Here is a 26,888-nt window from a genome sequence, read left to right on the forward strand (position 1 = left end):
AATTTTTCTAATTTAGCATATCATTTGAGTGATGTTGTCTTCCAGTGCACGGGTCCCTCGTTGTAGGGTGATTGCCTGGCTGTGGTAAACTATTCCACTCACCTACCACACAGTGCAAACCATGAGTATCAAAAATGATCATATCTTTGAGTGCACTCGATTCAGTCGTTAATGCAACTCTGTTTATCGCATGTATCGAAAACGGTTTTGGAGACGTGAGGATCATGTATTGGGACTAGACTTGCCAGATTACCTCCCAAGATGAGGAGCTGGTCAGCGTCCATGGTCACCCTTGTGAGAACAGTCTTATGTTTGGCAAGTCCTCTAGTAATTTACTAGTGACACTATCTCTAATGTGTTTTCAAACTAAGAGATTTCTTTTGGAAGACAACAGGTCTCAGAGACAAAACCTTCAGACAGACCTGTAGATAAAGTTTATGTACACCATATATGAATAGATTTATGTATGCTGGGCTACATCAAACATCAAATGATGAAATTAATTTTGAAAAAGGACGACACATTAATGTTGATTTAGTGGTATCTTGTAATTGACACTTATGGTGACAATAGCTAAATGTGTATGGTCTTACTTCATTCCTTTAACCATTTGTTAAAAGCTGTTTTCAGAAACAGCATCTATAACCAACATATTTATCTGTATGTAGATGCATATGTGAGTATTCAGAATCAGAATCAAAATCAGAAATACTTTAATAGTCCCAGGGGGAAATTATTTTTTGTTACAATACTCCCATATATATACATATATATATATATATATATATATATATAAACTATATATATATATTAAAGGTATATAAAAGATCAAATTTACAGTTAAATAATGTGCAACAACTTCAAAAAGTGATTGACCATATTAGTGTCAGATTACAGAAGGGGGTGAAGATGAGGGTGTGTATGGTGCTGCAGGCAGATGTTGGGTTTGCAGAGAAAGGGATGGTCAGGACAACGATGATGACATGCGGGATCTGCCAAAGTTCTTACTGTCGTCTTGCTGTAGGCCCAGTATTTTACACTATGCTTGCATTTAGCAGTCCACATGTTGTCCTTTCTTTATTTCCTACACCTGAGAGGGATGTATTATTCTCACAGCACCTTCACTACATGGCTATGGTCTATACCGTCATGGTTCAGGTTAGATACATATTGGTGAGATGTAGTGCAAAGTTCTAGCTAAGCATCAGAAATGTTTCCACAGCCATGATTATATTTTCTGGTAAAAAAAAAAATGTTTTGTGCTGAAAGAGAAAAATCTGTGTTTGTATTCTAGTAAGTCCCCCGTCTGTTTTCTTTGATCACTGTAGTCTCAGATGTACTGCGCAGCCTTAGCAACAGGCATATTGATATGATTACGCCAGTTTGTGTATTTGCTGTGTAAATGCCCTGTGATCAACAGTGGATCCCGGCAGCATCCACACCTCCCCCTGAACCAACACCAGGGACTACTGGCTCCCGGTGTATGGCAAACAGGCTCACAGTGCCAGTGATTGTAACAGTGTGTGTGATACAGCACAGTGCTGAAGACCCTTTGTAGATCCATGCTGAGAGGCAGGAAACCAGAAGAAAAAACACAGGATGGCTGGATCCTAATCAAAGTAAAACCTTATCTAGTTTAAATCAATATTTCTTAAAATTGAAGGTTTAAAAATGTCTCAAAATATTTGTAATTTCACAGACAGAGATGTTCAATGTTCATATTTAGTTCAGAGTTCTGATTCCACTGCTCTATTTAAATCTCCTGCTCTGAAGTCGTGGTGGTAGGCATTGTGTGATCTGATTTGCATTTTTGAAGAGGAAGAATGTGTTAATATGAAGCTATACTTGGCTCATCTTAATTTATGCTTTGTTACTTAACACTCCTTTCACAGAAAAAATGAAGCCTAACAAAACTGTAAATGCTCCTGCGTCACACAAATCAATATCTATGCCTTTCTGACGATTTATGCTCCCTTGTCGAAAAATGCTACCGTAGTGTAAATCAATAGCCAATAGTCTAACACTAATCTCTGACCTTGATTTAGCCTCTGGGGGCAACGGCTAACTTTTCTGGACTTGCAGTGTAGCCAGTGGATTTACACAAAATGGATAGAGGAGATCCAGGCCAAGACTTCTTTCATCTGATGAACAACTTTATATGCAAGGATGAAAAGAGACACACTCTGCTAATCTGTATAAACAGTTATCTGTATGATAGCTAATAAAAAGCTGATTAAAACCTAATCATCAGATGTTACCCGATGTGTTCAGTGATTGCAGTTTGACCAATCTGAATGAGGCCTGGTAGCTCAAATAAGCCACCTGTGACCACACTAACCAGTCAGTTAAAGCAGTCTTGCTCTTAATTCTGCATGGCTTTAGGCCTAATGATATAATTTGAATGGATGAGTAATATAAAAAATCAGTTGTCATGAACTGGGTACATGTACAGCAACATTAGCTTTTATTTGGAGCCCCATTTCCTGTCCAATCCAGCATTCACTCTCCTTTCACCTCTGGAAGCATCTCTGGCTCTTTAGCTGCCAAATGTGTTCACCAGCTAGTCTCAAACATTGGTACCGATGAATCTGGAAAATAGCTCGCAGATGAATCAATAATGAAAATAATAAAAACAGCTGCCTGCATCTGCTGGAAATGAGCTTGAGGAACACTGTGACAAGGCACACATCATTTAGACCAACATGAGACACTATATGCTGCTGAAGCCCAAAATAAAAATGATTTGATGGTACAGGAAATATTGCCATACATTTTACTTCTAAAGAATTGGTTAAATATTAAGCAGATATATGGAAATAGAATAAAATGTATTGAATTGTTTATGTAGTATTCCATTGTATCAGCAGCAATAATTAGACCGCCTAATGTTTAGTTATTTATCAATGTTCTAATGAGTCAGCAAACTCATACATGAATTTAATGGATGCACACGTTATACCATCCAGTGTGTTTTCAGATCTGTGATTGAAACTCTTTTATGTATTGATTCTCTTTACTTGTAGCATTAGCAGGTGAACACTGAACGCTGATAGCAGCCATCCAATCAGGTGTTGTGGCTCTAGAGAGCTGCTTCGGCGATATAGAGAGGGTTATCACAATCTACACGAGACATTGCGATGATGGCTCTGTGGTCAGGCCTAATGCACATAGCCCGCCACAAATCTCTCTGAGAAGCCAGACTGTGAGCTCCTCTCTAATCAGCCTCTCTCTGAAGAGAAAGGCTGGAGCGAATGAATAAATAATTGATTAGGTTTCACTGTGGATGAATTAGCCCAGTTAGAGAGTGCATTTTATCCTCTTTGATAAGCGCTGTGCACAGTATTGCTACAGCATACTTTACCTAAGGGGTATTATACATTTTACTATAAATAAAGTCTTGTCTAATGTCCAGTCTTGTCTAACATTATTTGCTGGAACAGTGAAAAACATTAACGCTTAAAATTCATTCATGGTCTCTTCTGTCAGATGTGAATGTGCTCCCTGATCTTTCTCTGGAGTCACTGTCCAAACACGACAGTTCTGATTGCATTACTGATGGCCAAAAACTAGGAAGTCAACAACTTTGCTAACAACAAAATTCAACAACACAAGAAATGGCAAATATTACTGACTAGTCCAACAGCAGTCAGCCCAGCTCGCCATCTGTCTTTCAGCCTTTTATTTCACCAAGCTCTCACCAACCACTAAAAGTCAGTCCCACATTTACTCGTCTGACAGCTTCCAAAACTCCTGTAGTATACATCCCCCAGTGCTCTGAGCTCACAGCCAAGGTAGCTGAGGTAACATTAGCTAACAGCAGCTATAGTATAGGAGTGAAATAGTTGGTGGTGTGTGACGTTATTTACTTCTCGCATCTGCACACTGCATGTTCGATGAGTCTGGTCTATTAGCATTTATTGGGGATTGCCTCCACATTTCAGGCTTAATAAAGCACCAATAAAAACAAACTGGCCTCAAAAACATTCAAGACTTGAGTTCAAGCTCCATGTTGACAAACATTTGATAATAATAGGATAATAATAGTCTATATTTATGTAGTACTTTTTCATATTTTCAATAGTCATGTGAGGTCAAAATGCAAGACAGAGTAAGATGAGGAATGGCTTTATAAGTTAACAACATCATTTTAAAATCATTTCCAAAAGTAATCTTATCAAATGTGGTTAAAAGTTGAGCAGCTGTGCCCACTGCTGTAGACCAGTTTGTCTGGTACCACTACGTAATGCGTCTAAGAAGCCAACGCTGCTTTCCTTTAGTTGATCGTGACCTCTGATCTCACTGTGAAGCATCAGATGATTAGTACTTCACTTTAACATGCCTTATGTTGATGTCCTAGTTGACTTCAGTTCACGTATGTCATGTGGTTAAATTCCACTAAACTGTTTATTAGTTCGTTTGGTGCTTTGTAGCAGGCGCTGCATGTTGTGCCATCGCTATGGTTCATTCAGTCCTTCTGCTTGTCCTGCTGCCCAGCGAGCACCACATTTTGTTATAGACTCATTGTAATGGAAGCTCATATTTCATTGAAAGCCCTTGATATGATGCTCTTGATATGTTGATCCCACAGCAGAGATACTTCAGCAGGGCTTGTGTGATACTGATACAGGGCGCAGGTGAGTTCTAGGAGTGGTATCGGTCTGTTATATGAACACCTCGGGTTATTTCATGTGAGGGATTTTTGTGTTCATGCTTTCAGCTTTGCTCTTCAAGTGGTCGGAGAAATGTATTGTGCACTGATCAGCGGGTTGCTCCACACACACACACACACACACACACACACACACACACACACACACACACAGTCCTGATGAGTTCAGTGTTGGGTGTATGATGGTAATCATTACATTAGTCTGGACCAGTTTTCTTCTTGTATTGTTTCACGTCTGTGATCAGATTGAGATTCTCCTGTCTTTGAAATGACGGGATGATCTGACTGGGCTCCCACAACACTTTCCTACCCGCTACACCAGCTCTGGGAAATTGTGATGAGTCAGATCACTTTATCACTCAAAGCAAAGCCACTTATGCTCATCTAGTTTTTATCTACTCAGCTGTTGCACACCGTGCCCCTCCGTCAACACATATTTAAGTTATGAGATCTTTTATACAGAGAGTGAAAATGTCTCTCGGTGTAGTCGGATGATTGTAAAACATCGTATAAATGGCAAACTTACTTTAGTAGGTAACCAGACTTCCTCAGAGCAGAGGGCCTCAATCTGGGGATGAAATAATTCATGGGAAAAGCAAAACAAAACAAAACAACAGAATCATATGTCTGATATGAAACAAGTATTGAATTATGATGCAGTTTTCTTGCTCTTATGTTTTACATTTACACATGAACAGAGCAGACAGGAACTACTACACAAAAAAAGAAAAGGGGGACAATTGAACTGAACAAGTTACAACTGTCTATAGTGTGCGTGTTACATACAGCCTTTTCATATCTATCAATAGTAGCAAGGACATCAAATATGCAGTAAGGCCAGTTTACCAAAACAATAAATCCACAGCTAGGAGTATATTACATATATGGTCATGTTGTTATACTGAACATCAGTTCAGTTGTAGGCACAAAGCCATTTATTGAGCAACCACTAAAATAAGAGTCACTCTTGCCATTCTGAGGAGATCAAACATGTTTAATACATTGGTGTTCAGCACCAAAGAGAAAGTGGGAAACCAGATTGTTAGTTTGGTAACGGACGTAAACCTCCTAAAAGACCATCAGACATGTGATAGACGGCAAATTAACAGTGTGTAATTTTGTCTCGATCTGATCCTCCAACCAGCATTATTTTAGCAAACAATCTTTGAAGGAGCACGCCTCGGTCTTCTCCCTCTAAAATAGCGCAGCTAACCAAAGGCTGGGTTATTAAGGCCTTCAAAATCCAAAATATTATGTTTGTACAGAAATACAGTTTATCTTTATGAATTATGTTGATGCTGAATTGACCAGGAGAGTGTCCACATATAACGTCCTTTATCTTGTGTTTCTACAGTGATGTGTTTTTATGGACACCATATTTCTTAAAGTGTCATATTTTCCACGGGAGCTTTAGTTTACTTCAAACTGATGACAGGTGATGTTTGAGACCAAAACTAAGACTACGAAGGCGGTTTGGCTCTCCATCATTCTTATCAGTCATAGTGTCAAGACATAGCTACATTGTCCTCATCACATCATTTGCTAACTACAAGCAGTCAAACAACCACGCATATTGAAATGAAGTGGCAACTCCTGCAGCTGTGAAATTAAGTCAACGCTGAAGTGCCAAAAACTGCAGTTCCTCGAACAGCCACTTGAGGCTGGCCCTCAGAACAAGTCGGTCTCCATAAGTCCCCATGTTAAAACTAAAATAACTAAACTAATAACTAAATCAATCAAGTGGCGACACTATTAATTATGCATGACTTCGAGCCCCCCTCACTGTCATCATCTCAGTCATGGACAGGAAAATTTGCTATAGAGACCAAAACTGTTGCCTGAACTAGGCTGTAAACATGTTTGATCTGCTGTGAAACTGGACATTTTAATATGACAGAGATTACGGAGATTGACTCACTTCTGCAGCCTGTCTCAAGTGGCCACTCGAAGGAATTACAGCTTCCAATTACAGCACTTCCGCATTGGCTTCCTTTCCCAGCACCAGAGGTTGCCGCTTAGTTAAAATGTCCAACTTCACAGCAGATACGAACATGTTTACAGCCTGGCCTCTATAGCTAATACCCCGTTCATGACAATGTACATGAACTGTAGTGAGTACAGTTATTATATAGTTATTACACCTCTATACTCTATACTAAATAACTATAAATTAACCTGAAACTTGAAACCTCTAAATATAGTGGTTTAGATAAACTGTCTTGTGTATATCCTGTCAGATTGTCTAACAGCTCCTCTTTATTTCTCTGTTGGACTGACGTCTCCATGTTTCTACATTTCAGCAATTTGGCAATATTGCTGAACCAGATCTGACTTAGAAGCAGATAAAGAGGGAGATTCCCCTGAAGGTTTAGGTGTTCCAGAGCATCCAGTCTTACAGAGAGTTAACAGTTTTTTGGGAATATGCACCTCTAAGGCACATAATCAATGACACGGCTATAAGGGTCTTGAGTTATGCTCTATTACCTGATCTTGAGTCTCTGTCTGGACATCACCATGTGGCTATGTTGGTGAGTACAATGTTATCAGAACTGAACTTGAGTTTTTAATATAACAGCATCTGTTTCCTTGTGATACACATACTATTTTAGCTGAGGCCTCATGTGTTAAGGGAAAATAGGGACATTTTTTATCTGGTTGACTGAACATTGTTATGACAAGCATCCTGTCTTTTCAACCAGTGCTACTAGTACTGGCTGCGTTTGTCGTGTATCTTTGAAGCCAGAGGCAGCTCACAGAGCTGTCTTTGAAACCCGGCATCTGTCTCCCATGTATAGCGACTCTAACAAATGAGGTACAGTCAAACAATGACGACTGAACTTTGGACCTTCTCAGAGCACATGTGGGACATTTTGCCCCCATGTTCCCTCATTACTTTGAAGGGAGGAAACTAGTGCCACTCAGCATAACCGGCCTAAGCCTGTTTCAGCTCGTCACGCACATCACCAGGAAAAGAGAGTGGAGAACGAGACAGAGGCAGACAGACAATTTCTGATCGTTGATGTGCTTTTTTTTTTTTTTCTGGACTGATGTGTCTGAGGCAGCCGATCGATGGCCTGGGAGGTGTCTCAGGCCCCTCCCTACCCCCCGACTCCATCAACACCACCTCCTCCTGATTGATCTGAGAGCTGGTTGTCAGGGAGGATCGAGACCCCGCAGGCACTGCTGTCTCCTCTCAGCTAGTAGCCATGTATCTCTGCACGCTACCTTGCTTATACTCTCATCTGCAGGGGGAAGCCAGCCAGAGAACATGCTGGAAGAATCAGTTTGTGGCCGCAAAGCTTGGATGACTGGATGTGTATATATGCAGAAGGATCAGATGATCCCTGTGTGTCTAATGTATTCTGGCTGAGTGCCACACCCAAATTACAAGTCTTGAATAGGCTCTTTGCAGAATTGGTTATTTCGCCCCATTCAGCCATGTTATATCTTTGTTTGGATGGCAGACGGTGTTGAGTGTACTTTATCGAGCATGGGCTGTCATTATGTTAAGCTGATGTCCATTACAGGAATACTGGTTTTGGCCCCAAGCTCTGACTGAACTCAAAGCATTGATTTGCACTTACTGTCCATCACAGAGATGGTCAAGTCTCCTTGTATCGTACTAGCATAATATAAACAGTATGACAAATATTTTAGTCAGTCTATAACTGAATGTTCTTGTGATAGGGCTGATTTTTCATCTGTGTGGACAAATATAACATCCAACCAATACTGTCCTTTTGAGGCTGATATCAATAGTCAAGTGTTAGGGAGCTGACAACGTTATATCACATAAACCAAAGCTGTATTTGATAGTGACAGCTGCAGAAAGACAGGTAAGGCAGAGGAGAGAGGGGGAGGACATGCGTCAAAGGACCCTGCTGTGGTAAGGAGTCGCGTCTTTATACTTGTTACACCAGGTGAGCTACCAGCACTTGTACAGCTCCATTCACATGACTGATGGTCTGCTTTTTTTTTTCTTTTCCATTTCGACCTGAGAGACTATACAAGTCATGCTGCCAGCTCTGTGAGCTTGTGCTTGGAACAAAGAGTGCTAACATGCACTCAGTCACAATACTTGTTGAGCAGGTATAATGTTTACCATGTTCAGCAGCCTCTCAGCATGCATTTGTTGCTTTAAACAGAGAGTGTAAATGTGTTATTATCCATCCCTGGCTACTTGCTGATATCCCTTGATTAACTTTATATGCTCCTCTACAGAAGTCGAGGAGCTTGTTACCCGTCTCCCACTAAAACAGATTGTTTTTCTCAGTTATGAACCGTACCTGAAAAACTATAAATAAAACATTTATATTTTTTAGTATTTTCTTTTTGTCTGTCGAGTGATATCTTTCTGACGTTTATCTTTCTGATTATTGAGATTCTTTAAAAGTTGCTGATGAGGCGGTCCGTTCAAAATGCCTGCTGTCATGCTGAGAGCCGCTCTGCTGTCAAACAGTCTCGCATCAGACGGGTGAACTCTCCAATTATATAGCAGCTTTAGGGTAAAATAATGCCTGACAGTTTAGTGTTACAACAGAAGCAATTTTCCCTTGCAGTTGCTAATGACGGTGAACATTTTCTTTGGCAGTGCTCTGTATGCGGGCTCACTTATGCCACAACCTCATTTGTGTAAATGTCCTTGTCAGATGCAGTTAAAAACTTAACCAAAGCAGCTGAGGTGCAAATCAGATGGAAATCTGACGTTTGATGTTTTACTAAGATAAAAACTGGGGAGGAGAAACAATATTCCTTTTCATTCCTGACCTTCTCTTGGCAACCTCCTCATGTCACTCTTCCCTTCCTAACATGAAGGATAAACTACGGTGGCTGCAAAACACACAAAAAGCCTAAAAGGCTCTATCTGTAGCCAGTGTTTAGTTTGTATGTTCTGAGCTACTGTAGGAACATAACATAACATAACAACACCGTGGTTCAACACGGCGGACTCCATGGAAGAAACCTGCAGTGTCTGTAGATATAAAAGGCTCATACTAAGGTAACAAAAACTTGATTTTTATTCATGGTGTACAGGTTCATTGTACACTGATGAAAACACAATTATCCATATTGTATTCCATATTGTGTAAATAGTTTCCTATAAATTGTACACACTGGGACTTTAAAATAAAAAATATCTAAATAAAAAACATAAGTAAAACTTGTTAAGAATACTTACACTCATATAAATATTAAACATTCGACACAGAGAGTCATTCTTCATTTAACAGACAATATTGTTGTCAACTTTCTGCCTGGAATTATGCAGTCGTTGTCGGGAAAAACACTTTGAGTAATACGTTGTCTTCACACGCGCGTGTGTGTGTGTGTGTGTGTGTGTGTGTGTGTGTGTGGGTGTGTATGTGTGCTATGTGTGTGTGTGTGTGTGCGTTTGTGTGTGTGTGTGTATGGAGCATCTGCTTGAGCTACACAGCGTGACCAGAAATGACAACGTTTCTCAGTGTAGCTTTGATTCCTCTTCAGTCAGCTTAGATGCTTTGCCAGATTCTTACACTCTGATTTTTATTCTCTGTTGTCATGTTGGCTAAAATATTGGTGACATTCATATGTAAACAAACACACAGCAGGCAAGGCCAGACCTTAGCAGTAACGTAATAAGAAATCAGTAAGGCAATTATTACATTATTGCTCTCTTCTATCCTCCAACCTCCTTTCAGATTCATTTGTTGCTATGGAGATGAGCTGGGATAATGTGCACTCACTTATTGCACATTTTAAATCTTCGGTGTGCATAAATGCACTCAGAGTATTAATGTTTTTTTAACTACGAGCCGCGCTTCCCCCAGTGTGTTAACAAAGAGGTGCCTGGTGAATTGGGACCTCACAAATGCGTCAGAATATACACACTTACACAGAGACGCACACGCAGAGTAGAAAAAAATGGCCATAACAAGATGAGATCACAGAGCCACTGTGAAAGCAGTTTGCCTCTCCCCTGAGGTCAGGTGAGCTTAATAAAGCTAAATAATCATGCAGGCAAATGTTTTTTTTAAAGGCTAGCAGTTATGATGCCAATGAAGCTTAATGTCATCCCACAAAAAAAGAAAGCAACGGCTGTTTGTAGGCAACAGCCTACTGTATCTGATTACATGCATTACACATACACAAAGTAATTCATCACTCAGCATACAGCATATGAATGCAAAATTCAATGCAAGTGAAATAATTGTTCAAAGATTAATTCAGTTGTTTGGTGTGCAAATATGCTCATAAATACTGAACTTAAACTAGAAAAAAACAAGTATGTTAATTGCGACTCAGGTTTCAGTTGTGAAGGACAAAAACATGCACTTGACATCTGACATTGATGAAATATTAAATATCTTTACTGGTTTTGTCTCTTGAGACATTACAGTGTGGAACAAGTAGCTTCTCCTCTCCATGAAATCCTGAAGCTTTCACTGCGCTGTCGGATTTTAGTTTGCTCATAAGTCAAATTAACAAATGTGCTACTTCCTCCTGTTTGAGTAAAAATACTTGTATTAAAAATTAAACTATATGTTTGTGACTGTTGTTGAAGATTTAAATCTTCAGTCAGGCTCACTGGTAGTATAAAGAATGGACTGCGTATCTGTGACATCACCCACAGGTCACAAGAGTCGTTTTGAAGCTAAAGATTTGTGGTTCTTACTGCTGCCATGTTGGTAGTGCCTCATTAGATGATTAGATGTGAATCATCCATGGCAAAGTGGCCAGTCTATAAATTGTATATTTAAATTTTTTTTTGGCCTTTTTAAGCTTTATTTCTAATAGAGACAGCTGAAGAGTGACAGGAATAAAGGGAGAGAGAGACGGGGAATGACATGTGGGAAGGAGCCACAGGTCGGATTCGAACCCTGGGCTTCTGCAGCAAGGACTGAGCCTTCGCACATGGGGCGGCTGCTCTACCAGCTGAGCTAAATGCCGCACCCAGTCTCTAAATTGTTATGGAATTTTCTATCCTTAGGTTACACGAGGTCATGTATGGGCCTTGAGGTCCGCGGCAGTAATAGTTGTTCGGCTTTGATTGGGAAGAGTAGGTGCCAGTCTATCTCAACACTGTGGTGGCCAGGGTCGAAGAGACCTATTGCTGTCTTCCTATACATAATAGAAAGCTGGCCGTTCACGTTTCATTAACATAAACAGGCAACAGTGTCTCTGGACTAGAATATGCTGACAGTAACACTAACATGGGTAAAGACATTCTCTTTGACTAAATCTGGGCGTACAGTATTTGTGGTGTTATCTGTAGAGGTTTAAAGTCTGACCACCAGCCTGAGTTCAGCAGAATGTGAGACCGACTCAGGCACTTCTTTTGTACTTTGAGAGTGTCTCTAATTCTCCTTGGCCAAGTGTCAAGAAATATTACAGCATAAGACATCAGAGGATCCCGAACACTTTCTTCCCTTCTGACTTCACCATTGACCTTTGACTTCAGCAATTTCTCCACAACATGAATTATGCATAACTTTAATCCTTAATATAATTTGAACACCCTCAGCACAGTTGTCATAAATGGTGAAATTGCCTAGCTTGTTTATACCACGCTGTAAACATGTTTATTTTGGCTGTAAAGTTGGGCATTTTAACATTGAGCCTTTATTGAAATGCTCTGTAGCCAGCCTCGAGTGGCCGTTCGTGGAACTGCAGTTTTTGGCACTTCCACGTTGGCTTCACTTCACAGCCAATTTTTTGGTTTTCCACTGTGGGTTCCTCATAACTTTTTTTGGTCAGCATTTCATCTGTGCTGAGATGATACTAAAAGGTGATGTGAAAACACTGCAGATCACTGATTGGTCATAGAGAATTGTCACTCACAAGACATGGGACAATCCTACAGATTCCTGGCATTTTTAAACAGCTAAGCTACCATCAATAGCCATCCAAATTTTAACACTAATTCAGCAGAGCAGAGGAAAAGATCAGAAGTTCTCAGATAAACACTAAAATGCACAGTGTGGGTTACAGCTGTTAGTGAATAACGGCTGCAGCTTCTCAACAACAAAGTAAAGCTCAGTGGGTTGTGTCCCGACTGCTGGAAAAGTAAAGGAGGTTATCACGTTGAAGCTGACATCAGGTATTTTTTTCTGTTTTCATGATAAGACAGGAAAGAAATCTGACAGTTTGATACACCATAATAGTAGTTCAAATAATATTTTGCACTGGGCAATTGTAGACATTTGACAGAATTACTAATCATCACAAGGTGCTCTGTCAATAGTTTAATTCATTTGATTAAGTGCTCCCTGGCTGTACTGTGTACGTACAGTATAGACTTGAATATGTGTTATTGTTGGTCTCCTGGCTATTTGTCTCTAATGAGATCAGTGGAGCCTTCTTTGTTTCTATGGCGACACATCCAGTCATCTCCGCTGTGGCTTCTCCTCTCCAAGAATCCCTCTCTCCCTCCTTCTGTGTCTCCTCATTTGTCCCCTGTTCTCCTCTCAGCTTCTTGTCTGCGCTCTCCCCTCTTCTCCTCAGTCAGACTCAGTGCTTTCATCAGTGTCACTGGGCTACTATAAATCTTCCTGAGGGGCATGTATGAGAATGAATCTGTGTTATAGTAGTAAAGTCAAAGGTGGGAAACAATCCACTCTCCTGTGGGATTTTGTGATTGTCATGATGTAACAACCACAATTATGAGCAAGTATCAGTTGTACGATCAGATGAGTAGGAATATGGTTTTTGCTGCCACCCATAGGACAAGATAGTCATAACATGTGGGGTAAATGAATGAATCAACACAATACTGAGTATGTCAGTACATACACATACATACAAATTACACAATTCTAAAAATAAATAATAAAAAAGTAATGGATAATTAGTTTAGACAGATTTGTAACCTGGTCGTTTCCGTGCTGATTGTTAAAATCTATCAAAAAAACTACAATGTTAACGTGAACAAAGGGTACTGAGTCTTTCGTCAATGTTGTCATTGCTCTCAACAATCCCCAGCATCAATGGGAACTTGCCTTGAGTGACCACTTTCACTTCTTGTGGTCTCTATGGCTGCCATATCTTCAAAGTGCCACATTTTCTACAGTGCAGCCTATTGCATATGGTGTATTGCCAAGGTTGCACATATAAATGGTAAAGAACAGGTAGCGACATCAAAGGTGGTCCACCAGAGTGTTGGTTTCCAAATAGAGGCTGCAGGAAAAATCAAAATAACACAAAGCTGGTTGGTTGAGCTGGTCACAACTGGCAGACATTTGCAACCAGCTGCGAGGGCAAAGGTTTTATTTTAAGAGGTCATGAAGGGGCCAGAAGAAAAGTCATTTGTGCAGTCATTATCTTAAACTTGTTGTCTATAGGTTTCCTCCAGTGGTTGAAGGTAAATTATAGATTTACTATATTATGCTAGTACTGTACAGTACTTTAGAGTACTGCATTATGTTTCTATTGTTTTCATGCTTTATTTTTACTTCTACCTCACAGTATTTCAGAAGGACTATTGAATATAAAAAAAAGATAAGATTTTGCACACAAAATATGTCATAAGATTGATGCATTTTGATTATTGCATTAATTCATATCTGTATATTTATTTATTTAATTTATATATGCATTAATGCGTATAATAGTAATTCAATAATATAATGCTCTGGAAAGGCCATTCTTCATAATTAGTACATAACAAGTAGTTTCATTGTTGCTGCTTTAGGTACATTTTGCTGTTACGACTTCTGTACTTTGACTCATAATGGAGTATTTTTTGCATTATGGTATTTCTATGTTTCAGTAAGTAAAGGACATACCTATACTTCCACTACTTGTTACCTCGTCAGATGCTCAGTAACAGAATATTGATTTGATATTGATGAAGTTGATCAGATTTGGTGTGCCAAACTTCTTTGTTATGATATCCAAATGTTTCACCTAGTTAGAGTCTAATCAATATAAGCAAGTATATAGTATAAGCATCTCAGTCAATGAGTTTTAATGCAGTGCAAAGGGGAATGAGTCTGATCTACCTCTCCTTCAGTTTGCTGTGCAAATCGTGTTTGTTTCTATCTGCTTTACTGTTTTTTCATATTATTATTGATATAATTATTTAATCCACTTCTTGTTTTATGTTACAGTTACCTTCCACTTGATTTCCTTCTTCATTCCTTGCATCCACCTTCTCTCATATTTTCTCTTTCTTTCTGTCTCTACCAAATAGTAGAAGAATATTCGGGGATAAAAGAAAAGTGCAGTCAGAGCAAAGCAACAAATGCACTGTTAATCTGATTTGTCACCCAGTATGAACCCTAGAACCCCCCCCCCACCACCCCCCCCCCCCCCCCCGCTACTTCGGGATGATATATTCTGGGCACCGAGCCAAGTCCAAGTATGGCATTGTCATAAATATTCAATTGAATATGAGATTTGGGGGTCAGTGAGAACGCAGAATGCAGCATTGAGTGTTCGGCTCTGCTGAAACACTGCATCAGACTGGATCTGGGGATCTTTTTTCATGGGTGTAAATAAACATTTCACTCAGCGTTCACCGATGGAGACTGATGGTCAAAATGTTCAGTAATTTGTCGTGTTGTAAGTCAGGAACACGACAAGTGTGTGCAGTCACAGAGCTATACAATATACAATCACTACACACTGATATCTAGGACATAAATGTCACTTAAGAGCTGCGTTTCTGGTGTTCATTGGGTTGTCTGCTGTTTGTTTCCAGTATTTATTTGAAACCAACACCTTAGTTAGCACTGTAGGGGGCAGCAGCACACCTTCCAGCATCCAGTCTGCCAGAATTCCCAAACGAACCAGTATGGGATAACTGGGAAGAGTCTTTAATTTTGAAAAATATCCAGTGTGAGATCATACATGCATTTCCGCCTAGCCTGTAGACAAAGACTAAACTCAACAATCTAGAGATCCTGCTTTGGTATAACAAATACCCTCTATTTCAAAAACAGGTGGATGGTGATGCAGTTACTGTTAGCAGAGGTGCTGGATAACGCTAACACAACTAACTTGAGCACTAACGCTTTGTGTCATGGTAAATGGGGAAAGAGCAAAGTCTCAGTCCTGTCACAAATTCTCAGATGACGTTGTTTTTTGACGACCTGGGAATGAGACTTAAAGGTCCAGTGTGTAGGATTTAGTGGCACCTAGTGGTGAAGTTGCAGATTGCAACCAAATGAACAATCTCCCACACCTCGCCCTCTTCTTCCAAGCATATCAGAAAAACTCTGGCTGTGAAAATTATGGAAGAATAATCCTATCTTTATTCAAGAGCGCACATTTTATTCAAGAGCAAACATTTTCAGTTTGAGAGCATGATTTCTCCTTCTCATGCTCAGATTTATTGTCCTCGTGCTCACATTTTGTGTTTGCACTCAAATCTAATGTGCTCGTGCTCAAAACATGTCCTGTGTGCTCAATTTTTTTCTGCTCGCGCACAAAACAGCACGTCCTCTCAGGTTGAAGTGTCTGCTCAGACTGAAGGATGTCCCGCCCTGCGTTTAAATTAGTGTGTTTCACCAGCCAATAGGGAGACAGCTAGGGTCTGGCCCAATCTTGGGTGTGTTCCTTCACGCATTTTTGGGCGCTTCGCAGGGGCGGGTATATGGTCTGTTTGTAAAACTGCCTCTCTTAAAAATACACCAATTTACCATACTAGCCAGCTATTTGAATCGTCACCTATTTAAGACGCCAGTTTATTTATGTATAATTAATCTTAATCTTAATAATCTTAAAAAGAGTTATCGTCGTTTAGATACTTAATTATTCCATTTATCGTAGACTGTTTCTAATTCTATATTAGCGGGATGTTTTGAAATCATGCTCTCGAACTGAAAATGTGCGTTCTTGAATAAAGATAGGATAATTCTTCCATAGAAAATCACATTAAAAAGTCCATATCTAGGTCAGTGTTTGGTTTCTTTGTTCTGGGCTACTGTAGAAAAATGGCGGTTCAACATGGCGGCCTCCATAAAAGAGGACCTGCTCTCACTGTAGATATGTCAAACAATTTAGGACAAGTGAACAGCGCCGGTCCTGGCCACATTTGTGCCCTGGGCACAAACTCCGCTAACTTGATGTTCGGTATAGAAAATTGGCGAGGTTTTTTTCTTTTTCAGGCGCTCATGCGCCCCTCACGGAGACTGCGCCCTGGGCGGCCGCCCACATTGCCCATAGCTAAGACCGGCCCTACAAGGGAAAAACAATGATTCTTAATTTCAGGTGATTATACACTCATGAAAACATACTAAAGAATATTGTATTCCATGGCTGTCAGTAAATACTCCTAAATCTTACACACTGAACCTTTAACAATCAACTATCTTTCTCCAGTATGACTAACCCCACCTTCAAACCTTGTGGACATTCTGGTTAATCCATTAAGTATCAAATCATTATCACTTCAGTCTCAAATATCATTTTGGTAGCTAGTACTGTGATACTAAACATTTCAGTGTCAAAGTCAGATTTACCTATTTTAAAGTGTTGCTCAAAAAACATTGACTAAGTATTAGGTCATCAATATAATGGCGTAATAATACAGAAGAATTTCTTAGCAATGCATGGCACTGCGGGAATGGTGTTGTATTTTTCGCCTCAACAGTATATTTATTCTCACTTCAAGTGAAACTCCCAAACCTGTCAATAACTGCAGATGACCACATTCTTGTTCCATGTATTTCCCGACTCCACTGGGCCTTTTGTACAAAGACTTTATTCCCATGCTCAGTGTCTTTTACATTCATCCTTCACCTTGCTGATGCATGATGCTGCGATGCCTCACCTGGCTGTCTTTCACAAATCTCATTCCGTAGTGAAGCTTTCTGGGATGCTTTGGCAGTGTTTTACCAAAACAGTATGATTATAAGTGCAATGTCACCATTCTGTGTATAGTTATTTTATTTAATACATTTAATCTGATCTTTACACTGGATGTTATTTTAGAACTGGGGTTGTTTTTTGGTTTGTGAAAAACGCTTTTCTGTTTTCTGTTCTGAGTTTAAACATCCTGGAGTTTAGTTTTCTGGTTTGTTTGGACTTCCTTAAAAACCTTCGTTGACAGCTAGAGTCAAAGGCAGTCCAGCTCGGGCTCCACAGTGGTAAATGGATTGCTTTGTAAGGCGGCTTGGTGCATCGCGCCTTTTAATGACAATTACATTCAACAAATGTTATGTATATTAAAAATGTGTAGGGATACGACAGAGTATATGGGTATGTGTGCATGGCCAATACAATCATGCCTGCCTGCATCTGCTCACGTGTCAGTGTGTGAGGTCTTCCAACATAATTGGCTGTTTTCCACTTCACCTGCTACAGCCTGCTGCTAATGGAGCTCCCTGGTTGGGCTTCTGCTGACGCTGGCTGAGTTTGTGATGTTCTTTTCCACAGGCACAGTGAGGCAGTTATCCAATTCGGCCTGACTAATACTTCCTGCCCGTCTGTGTCACCTGTATGTGTCTGCACATGGAGTGTTTTTTCCTACACAGCTGTAATTACAGAGTCAGTGAACCTCCCCTGGAATGCAAATAATAGACTTGTTATTCATGTTGAATGAGTTGTTGGACAAACTGGCAAATACAATCGACACTGAGCCGTATATTAAGCACTTGTATGTCAGGGCAGCACTGTGCTGTGTATCAAAGCAATCAGCAGGTGAGGCCCACTGAAAAGCATCTTTAATGGAGAGTGAAGGATGCACCCGTTCACTAGTGCTTCAAGAAAAAGAAAATTATTCCAGTTATTAGGAATGTACATGAGTCGATTGATTGCTAACCACTTAACTGTTGCATCCTTACACAGCCACCTGCCTTCAAACCCCCTGACTGACTTAAGTTGATCCTAGTGGATTTGAGCTGATTTTAATTCATTTAAGTAGATTTTTCAGTTAATTTAAATTGATTTAAATTGATCTAAGTTGATTTACTTTGAATTAATTGAAGTTGATTTTTGAGTTAACGTTAATTTTTCAGTTAATATATTATTATAGTTATTTAAATTGATTTAAGTTGGTTTCAATTAATGTAAGATTGAGTTGATTTAAATTCATTTTTAGATGTTTTTAAGTTTATTTCAGTTGATCTAAATGGATTTAAGTTGATTTTGATTTGATTTAACTCCTCCATCTCTGCTCTCCCATAATTTTCACTAGTTCTTCTTTTGTCTCATGTCCCTCTACCCCTCCTCCTCCTATCTTGTTCCCTACATCAATCTAAATGTTCGACTTGTTGCTTCAAAATCCCAATTAATTAAAAGTAATTATATGTTTTTCCTCTTTGAAAAAGACCCTAGTCACATTTATCAGTCGCCAATTTGATGATGAGTTTCCAACATTACGATTGTAACTGTGAAGTGATTGAACTTTAGCCAAGCTGAGACATACAGTGATTATACCATAGGCCTGCAAATAAACAAACTAAGCTGAACAGTCAAAGTTTAAAGTTTCCAAATTGAATTTAGGAAGGCGACAAATGGCATCATGTCCGGTCTTATTCCTCTTTCTGTTGGCTTGGACTGAAACTCATATTGTAAGTCACTTTGGACAAAAGCAGCTGCAAAGTGAAAAAAAGTAAACATGCTTTACCTCACGCACTTCTATTCCTGTTTCTGTAGCGAGTGAGAACCCATCTCTTCTCTTTTCTGGTGGCATCACTGTAAAGAGTGAAGTGCAGGCACATGGTGTGGTGCTGGAGGAATGGTGGATTTTTGCCAGAACTGTTGAGTATGCAGAAGCCCCCCTCGGGGAAACAGACAGAGAGTTATAGATGTGTAGCAGCTCAGCCAGGAAGAGTCATGTAAAGCTTATGATTTACATTTGGGACTGCTGCTCTAACTTTGCCTGTCCCTCCTCACTGCTGTACAGCGCTCACTGCGACCAGCACACTGCAATTATTGCTGCCCTGCATGTCGTTCCTCCTGATTGATGCACAGACTGCATCAGCTGTAGCTGACTTAGCACTGGCACTGTGAATGCATTAAAGTGTCATAAAATCATAATGTCCTGTCCCATGTGGGATTACATGACAGCGTGTCAAATCACACTTCATTTTCAGTGGAAACGATGTAAATCATCACTACATTCCAACATATATTACTTACAGTCTGTTCATTTTACCTGTCAGTTTACCTGTGTCAGCTCCTCAGGCTTGTGTCGTTCAGTTCATAGTTTTGTCTTTGTGCACGTTTGGTTGGACTTCTGTCGGACTCCTTAAGGCCCACTCACTGGACTTCTCAGTCACCTTTTGTTCTCTTGTGTTTGCCAACCTGCCTAACTAAGTTATTAAAGTTTCCATTTGTTCACCTTCACTGAATTTTAGTACCAGTAGTGGATGTACATAGTTTCTTCATTGACCCTTCTGTCTAGTACACGTGCATGTCTTTCCAATTCTGTGCCTCCATTTCGTAAAACATCCTTTCTGTTATCATCCATCCTGAACTAACCTGATGACATCACTATGACATCAAGTTATTTATAGCTTGTTTTCACAGGCTGAGTCGTACCCGTGATGTTACTCGTGGTAACAACAGTGACACGTTGTTGCGTCCCCCAATGTGACAATATGATAACTATCTGCACCGTTTTCAAATGTTAATATCAACCAGACTGTGGCAGGACAGACTCTCACTGTTTCATCTGTCATGAGCAACAACACTGTCCGCAAAAATCATCATCTACAAACAAAATGACAAACAAAGTTGTGGTGGCTTTTTTCTCATAGTCTGTCAAAGATGATTTTTATTTTGTTGAAGTTGAAGCTAAACACTGAGTGCTTTCTGTTCAGCAACTTGTGTATTTGTTAAAATGATTTGAGAGTTAAAAGCTTATTAAAGGCTTCAGGATATCATCTTGAACATACTCGATCATCAAACAATATTCCAGTTGACACGCCATCACCGTGTACTTACAGTAACGCAGTTATATTTCAATACTGTTCAAGCTGGATGTCTTTGGTACTTTTTCAATAGTGCAATGTTCTGAGTAATATTTATCTCTCTTTAAAAAATAGAACATTTTAAGCTTTTAAAGCTTTTATGGAGCCTTTCATCGTATCGACGCAATCTGTACAGAGAGAGCAGGAGGTAAGCTCTATCTGCACCTACACCTGGTGCGTTCAGGAACAGTATTGAGTGTAGGTCACCCACGTTTGTCAGCATTGACCTAAAAATAACATAACAAAATACCATCACCGTGTATGAACGCTGTGAGTGGACAAGCTGTTAAAAATAATGCTACATGCATGCTACATGTATCATTTTAAACATCAGTTAACATGATGTAGCACGTATAAAAGTAACTGTAATCTTAAAGCCGTGCTGTTGTTGTGTGTGCAGGATCCTGGCCACTGTGGGGACTGACTTCGATCTAAGAACACTGAGGGCGGTGAGAGTACTACGGCCGCTCAAACTGGTTTCCGGCATTCCAAGTAAGTTAACTTTATATTTTCACAGATTTTTTGTCACAATTACTGATTAGTGAGTAACAAGCACTGATAGTAATACAGCACTACTTCCAGTTATTTTGATTCATAATGTGTATGTGAGAATATGGCTGAAGTGATTTATGTTTTGACTTGTTGCATGTTTGCTGACACACTGCCACACTCCAGTAAGGCAAAAATAAATAAATAAAATAAAATTGTGTCCTATGTTTTCAAAAGCATGTCTATCTTGTCTCCATCAGGTCTCCAGGTGGTATTGAAGTCTATTATGAAAGCCATGGTACCTTTGCTCCAGATCGGCCTGCTGCTCTTCTTCGCCATCCTCATGTTCGCCATCATCGGCCTCGATTTCTACATGGGCAAGTTCCATCGCACCTGCTTCAAGATAGACACGGGTAAGAAAGAGGAGGACGAGGCATCCCCAGCATTCTCTACAAAAACCTCAGCATGTTTGTGATGTCTGTGTATGTGACGGTGTATGAATGTGTGTGTTTGTGGCTGTAGGTGAGCAGGCAGCAGATTTCCCCTGTGGCCTGGAGGCCCCGGCGAGGACCTGTTACAACGGCACCACCTGTAAGGAGTACTGGATTGGACCCAGCTTTGGCATCACCAACTTTGACAATATCCTCTTCGCTGTTCTCACTGTTTTCCAGTGCATCACCATGGAGGGATGGGTGGATATCCTCTACAACGTGAGTCCACTTAACAGGGAACACATCTGAACTTTAATGCTAATTTCTAAAGCAGCATGTCTGTTAGGAGCACCAGTTGGATGGGGTTTGGATGGGTGTTGTTGAGTTGTGGAGGGAGGAACTGTATTGTTACCTCATGAATCAGAATCTCTGAATCACCACCTCATAGTTTTGCTGTTCTCACTGATCCCCTGGTTGCAGATCAAATGAGGACACCATCTTCCTACATAGCTCGAAAGTTAGCTACATTCATTATCATACAGGTTGTAGCCTCTGGAAGGATCACAGTGTTGGCGGTTTGATCCCCAGCTCTTCCGTGTCCACATCTAGATTTGTCCTTGAGCATGAAACTGAACCCTGAGCTGCTGACAGTGGTCAGACAACCACTTTGCAAGGTAGCTCGGTGTGTTTGTGTGAATGAGTGGAGGAGCGAGGCAAACTGTAAAGCAGATTTGATTTCTTTAAAAAAGGAAGTGGGATTAGAGGAGGATGTTAGTAAAGCTGACATCCATCATGAACAACTCCTCTCGCCACCTGCATGAGACTGTGGAGCCTGAGACGCCATGTAAGAAGGAGATCTACCACAGGTCCTTCATTACAACAGCTGCCAGACTATTTAACACCAGCATGATTTCATTTTTTACTATATATTTCTTATTTAGGAGTAATTTATTATCAACTTTGTGTATATGAGCTGCTGTGACAAGTGAATTTCCCCAGTGTGGCACCATTAAAGTCTATCTTACCTTATTTTATCTTAAGTTGCAACATAATTCTATAAATTTAATAAAATATGACTTTGATTGATACAAACAGGCAACAGACAGATTATTTGTTACTGATTGGTCAGCACAAACAAAATGATCCCCCGTCCTAAGAAGAAATCACCATCAGGCTAACTGAATGAAATTGTTTCAGTGCTGAATGATTACAAAAATAATCCATGTTTATATAATAAATATATTTTTATGACCAACGTGTAAAGCACTTTGGATTAAAACATTATTTATTTAAATATTATATTATATTTTTTACCTTCAGAGCAGATATTTCAGTCCAGTACAGTCATATGTGTCACTATGATAGTCCATATCAATAAATTCCATCACTTTTATGCTCTAACTCCTCAGTCTATTGACTACCATCAAACACATTTTTAGATTAGCAAGTCTAGTTGACAGTTGGCCAACAGTTGGTGAGTTGGGAGCATCGTACACTGTAAGAAGTTAGAAAGCAGTCTGTGTGTGAATGTAAAGCCAGGTCTGTCCTGTGCATCATTGCTGAGGCACAGTGCTTTTCCTCCTGACTGCTCCCTCCCCTCCCACCCTTCCTCAGAGGGATGATTAGAGGCAAGCATAAGAGCCTGCAGAGGATGACTCACACACAGCCACAGCTCCCATTAGGACCACAGCACCACAGCCTTACTGAAACAAATCACTGCTCTGTGCCATTTGCATAAATCCAGGATTATATCATGCCAGGGAAACAATTATGCAATAGGTTCAATTATTAAACAGCTGGAGTTGGAAAAGAATGTTTGCTTAGCAGTGTGAGTTTCTCTCTAGCAGGACTGAAAGAGGGAAACTGTAAGAGAGGAGGGAGGTGGAAAGCAATCAATAGTAGTTTGGCTGCTGAAAGCAAGAAAAGGCGTGGTAGAGAGAGGATGCTGCTTTGATGCTTCTTAGATGTCAAATAATTGTTTCCCCACTGTAACAGTTGTAACAGTGACACAAGTATTGAACAGAGGAACATGTAGAGCGGGACAGAAACTACAAATGAATGATTTTCCTTCGAAAGTTTACAGTTTTGAACAGTTACAGAGTATCAAACCAGCCAATTTTTTATAGTAGGGACTTTTTTGGCCAGTGTTTTTATAGTCTGAAATTGACTTTACTTTATTAACTCTAAGTTTCTATAGTTAGTCTCTGATCTGTAGTGTTCAAATACATTTGCTATTGCCACCAGTTGCCACCACAGATGTTGCCATATCAACCAGTAATCAAAGGGTGGCTCGATGACACGCTGAGGCCACCCTAAGCATACCCCTGCACCCCTAGCAGAGAGATAGAGATGAATTAAACTCGCTCAGAGAATTTTCTGAACTCATCTGACACGTTTCAGTCGCTTCAAAATTGCTGCTTGACTGCTCCCATGAGTGGGCGTGGCTTCAGCACATTCAGTGGACACCAGGGACGGACTGGCAATCTGGCATACTGCGCATTTGCCCGGTGGGCCGACGTGCTATTATATATATATATATATATATATATATATATTTAACGAGTAGGCTGCTCTGGTCCAAAATGCCAGGGCCGATTTTTTTGTCCACCCATGGTGGACCCATGGTGGACACGCCCCCACAGCCCTGGAGCTGAGAATTTATTATTACCTGATTTTGACACCTAATTTCATAAACTTGTTGATGCTTTTAATCATTCAAATTTTTGCTGGGTGGTTAATAACAGTTTCTTCTTTGGTCTGACAAACTCAGAACTCTATTTAATATTTATTCTTACTTTACACAGCCTTTAAATATCTTGTCCTTCATGCATGAGTCTTATGTTCGCCGTCCTACATAAGTCACGGCAAATTGGGGAAACTCGACATTTTGAAGTGAGATCAAGCACATAAAGCCACAACACTTTATTTATTTATTAATTATGTATGTCTGCATTTATTTATATTCTATTTGTATATTCATTATGTAAAAATCCAGGTTATCATATATATAATATATAATATATTTTCTACCTGACACACAGGATCATTCAACCAAACTAATATTAGAATAATATGTTTCAACTGCTGAAAATCAACAGTCACCCCCCTGATTGTAATAAAATCCCTGGTACGGATTAAATAGGAAATGACTGAGAATGAAAAGAAACATTTTTCTGAAGCATGATTAAAGTTCTGATGTGTTTATCAGAGCCACAGTTACCACAGATCTAATCATTTTAAGCAAATGGTGAATCAGAATCAGTTTTATCTCTACATCCCAATAATTGAACAGCATGTGATGCCATCTGTGCTCATACCCTGGAAAACACTCCTCTTTTAACCGGAAGAAATAAATGCAGTAAGAGCAACAGTCCTAGGACAGACAGATGCATGCATGCATGTGTACAGAATAGATAGAAGAACAGTGGGTATGAACAAATTATGATGACAAAATCACAGATACTTGTAGCTTTAGTGAATGCTCGTGGTAGTGCGAGAGGCTTTCCGAGAGTTCACAGTAAACTTGTTGTCAGGACAAATGTGGATTTTGGTTCACTTTTTAACACTTCCCATCTTCCCTTCCAACATCCTTACAATGATTACTTAAGGCCTTTGCTCCATTAGCCGCTGTCGTCATTCACGTAGTCTGTCATAGCCAGAAAGATGTCCAGACTCACATGTTTTAGTGCTGTGCTAATGCTGGAGAAAGGTCTGGCTCAACAAATCATGTAGGAGTTAAGAAACTCAAAATGTCAACAGTAATAGCTGATGAGGTGGAGGATGTATTCTGCTAATGGCAGGCTTATAGCGACAGTCTGCTTCATGTGAGTCAGACTTCACTCTCATGATGAATAATCGGCATTAACCTGAGGTGTTACTCCAGAATTAGTACATAAGGGGTGTAAGGGTTGGAGGGTTAAGGTCACTCTTTCAACCATCATCAGACAGCTCTTTTTCCTGTATTCTGGATCACTGAAAGACCTGTAATGCACTCTGACTGTGGGGGCACAGGTTGTTGTTTTGGCTGAATATGATTGGTGGATTCTCTGATTGAGTTTTCAAGGAAGGAGTGACGTCTGTCTCATTTCCTGCCGCTGTGGGACCCGGCTGTGTCCTCCTCATCAGAGTGGCCATCCGTCATAGCTGGACGTGCCCTCATCTGTCTCTGTCTCTGTCAAAGGTGTGTCTCTTTGATGGGGATTGAGGGCAGATCTCAGACTGTCACTTACTCATTAGGAGACCCCAAAGACCTCTTAGCCATGTACTCTGGTTTCTGACAGGCGCTCTCACTTTTTTATGCTTCGTTGTAGCTCTGTGTGTATAAAACCTTTAAAATTACGCTTCTATTGGAAATGTAACATACAGTACAGTAAAATAATATCCAACTTCGATTTAGTCATTAAAAAGCCACATACTATAAATAATCATATCTAGGTGTGGACACAAAGCTTGGCCAAGGCCTTGGGGAAAGAAGTGAGATATGTCAAAACTGTAAATCTGTCTCCATAAAACATTGTTATGATGTGGCCAAAATACAAGCTGCTGTCACTGCTGGCTGCAGCTCGAAACAAACATGATTTCCAACCACACTGTAGTTTTAATTTAGCCATCATTCCTGTTTCCCCATCGCTTCTGCGTTATACATGTATCCCTATATAGCAATTTCATTAAGTGATGGGGGACAAAATCAGTCCGTTATCTTTTTAGATAGGTATAAGGTATAAAGTCTGCAGTTCAAACTAAATGAGTGTCTTTATACTTGTTGTGTCAACTTCCTGGAGGTTCCCAGGAAATGCCAACAGGAAATTCTCTGTGGGACCAATACATACATGACTGACTTTAAAAGATATCCACTTTATTAGTCTGATTCAGACTGTTGGAGCTTCATATAAATGCAATTATTAATTAATATGTAACCACATTCTTCCACTCAACACATTGAAATGGGCTCAAGCTTCCTGTTAAAAAAAACAACAAAAAACTACAGATGAGCTCTTTGTCTGCAAATCTGATCATCATCACCATGTGTAAAGTCTGTAAGCCTCACTAAAAACATTAATACCAGATGTAAATACAGGCCAGTGATCAGATGTCATTATTTAGACAGTTTGCTGCTGGCCGGGGGTCGGGAAAAGCAGGGCTGCAGCCGTTTCTCCTGTTTACTGTCACTGCACAGTCTGAAATACAAGTTCTTTTTGAGATTTCGACATCCACATTTGGCGTCTTTGAAGCCATGACTCATGATTTTATAAATATACTTGAATCCTTTGGTCTTCAACAATTTGCGAATGGCCCCAGTGTACTTTCAATTTTTTAAAAACTCCATTCTCTTTCTCCATCTTTTTGAAATCTTAAATGCATTACTGAGAATGACTAATGACCTCCTTTTAGCTACTGATTCCA

General features: G+C 39.9%; 1 protein-coding gene across 3 annotated transcripts in view; it reads left to right on the top strand.

Annotated features, from left to right (window-relative positions):
- cacna1ba (calcium channel, voltage-dependent, N type, alpha 1B subunit, a) overlaps positions 1-26,888 on the top strand; it is a 121,183-nt gene that overhangs the window by 13,312 nt on the left and 80,983 nt on the right. For all 3 annotated transcript variants that reach the window (XM_027278178.1, XM_027278177.1, XM_027278179.1), the window contains exons 4-6: positions 20,966-21,057; positions 21,315-21,467; positions 21,577-21,764. In XM_027278178.1, coding sequence (XP_027133979.1) covers positions 20,966-21,057; positions 21,315-21,467; positions 21,577-21,764 — 433 coding nt within the window. The remainder of the gene's footprint in view (positions 1-20,965; positions 21,058-21,314; positions 21,468-21,576; positions 21,765-26,888) is intronic.

This window comes from Larimichthys crocea, chromosome III, assembly GCF_000972845.2.
Source record: "Larimichthys crocea isolate SSNF chromosome III, L_crocea_2.0, whole genome shotgun sequence".
Taxonomy (NCBI): Eukaryota; Metazoa; Chordata; class Actinopteri; family Sciaenidae; genus Larimichthys; species Larimichthys crocea.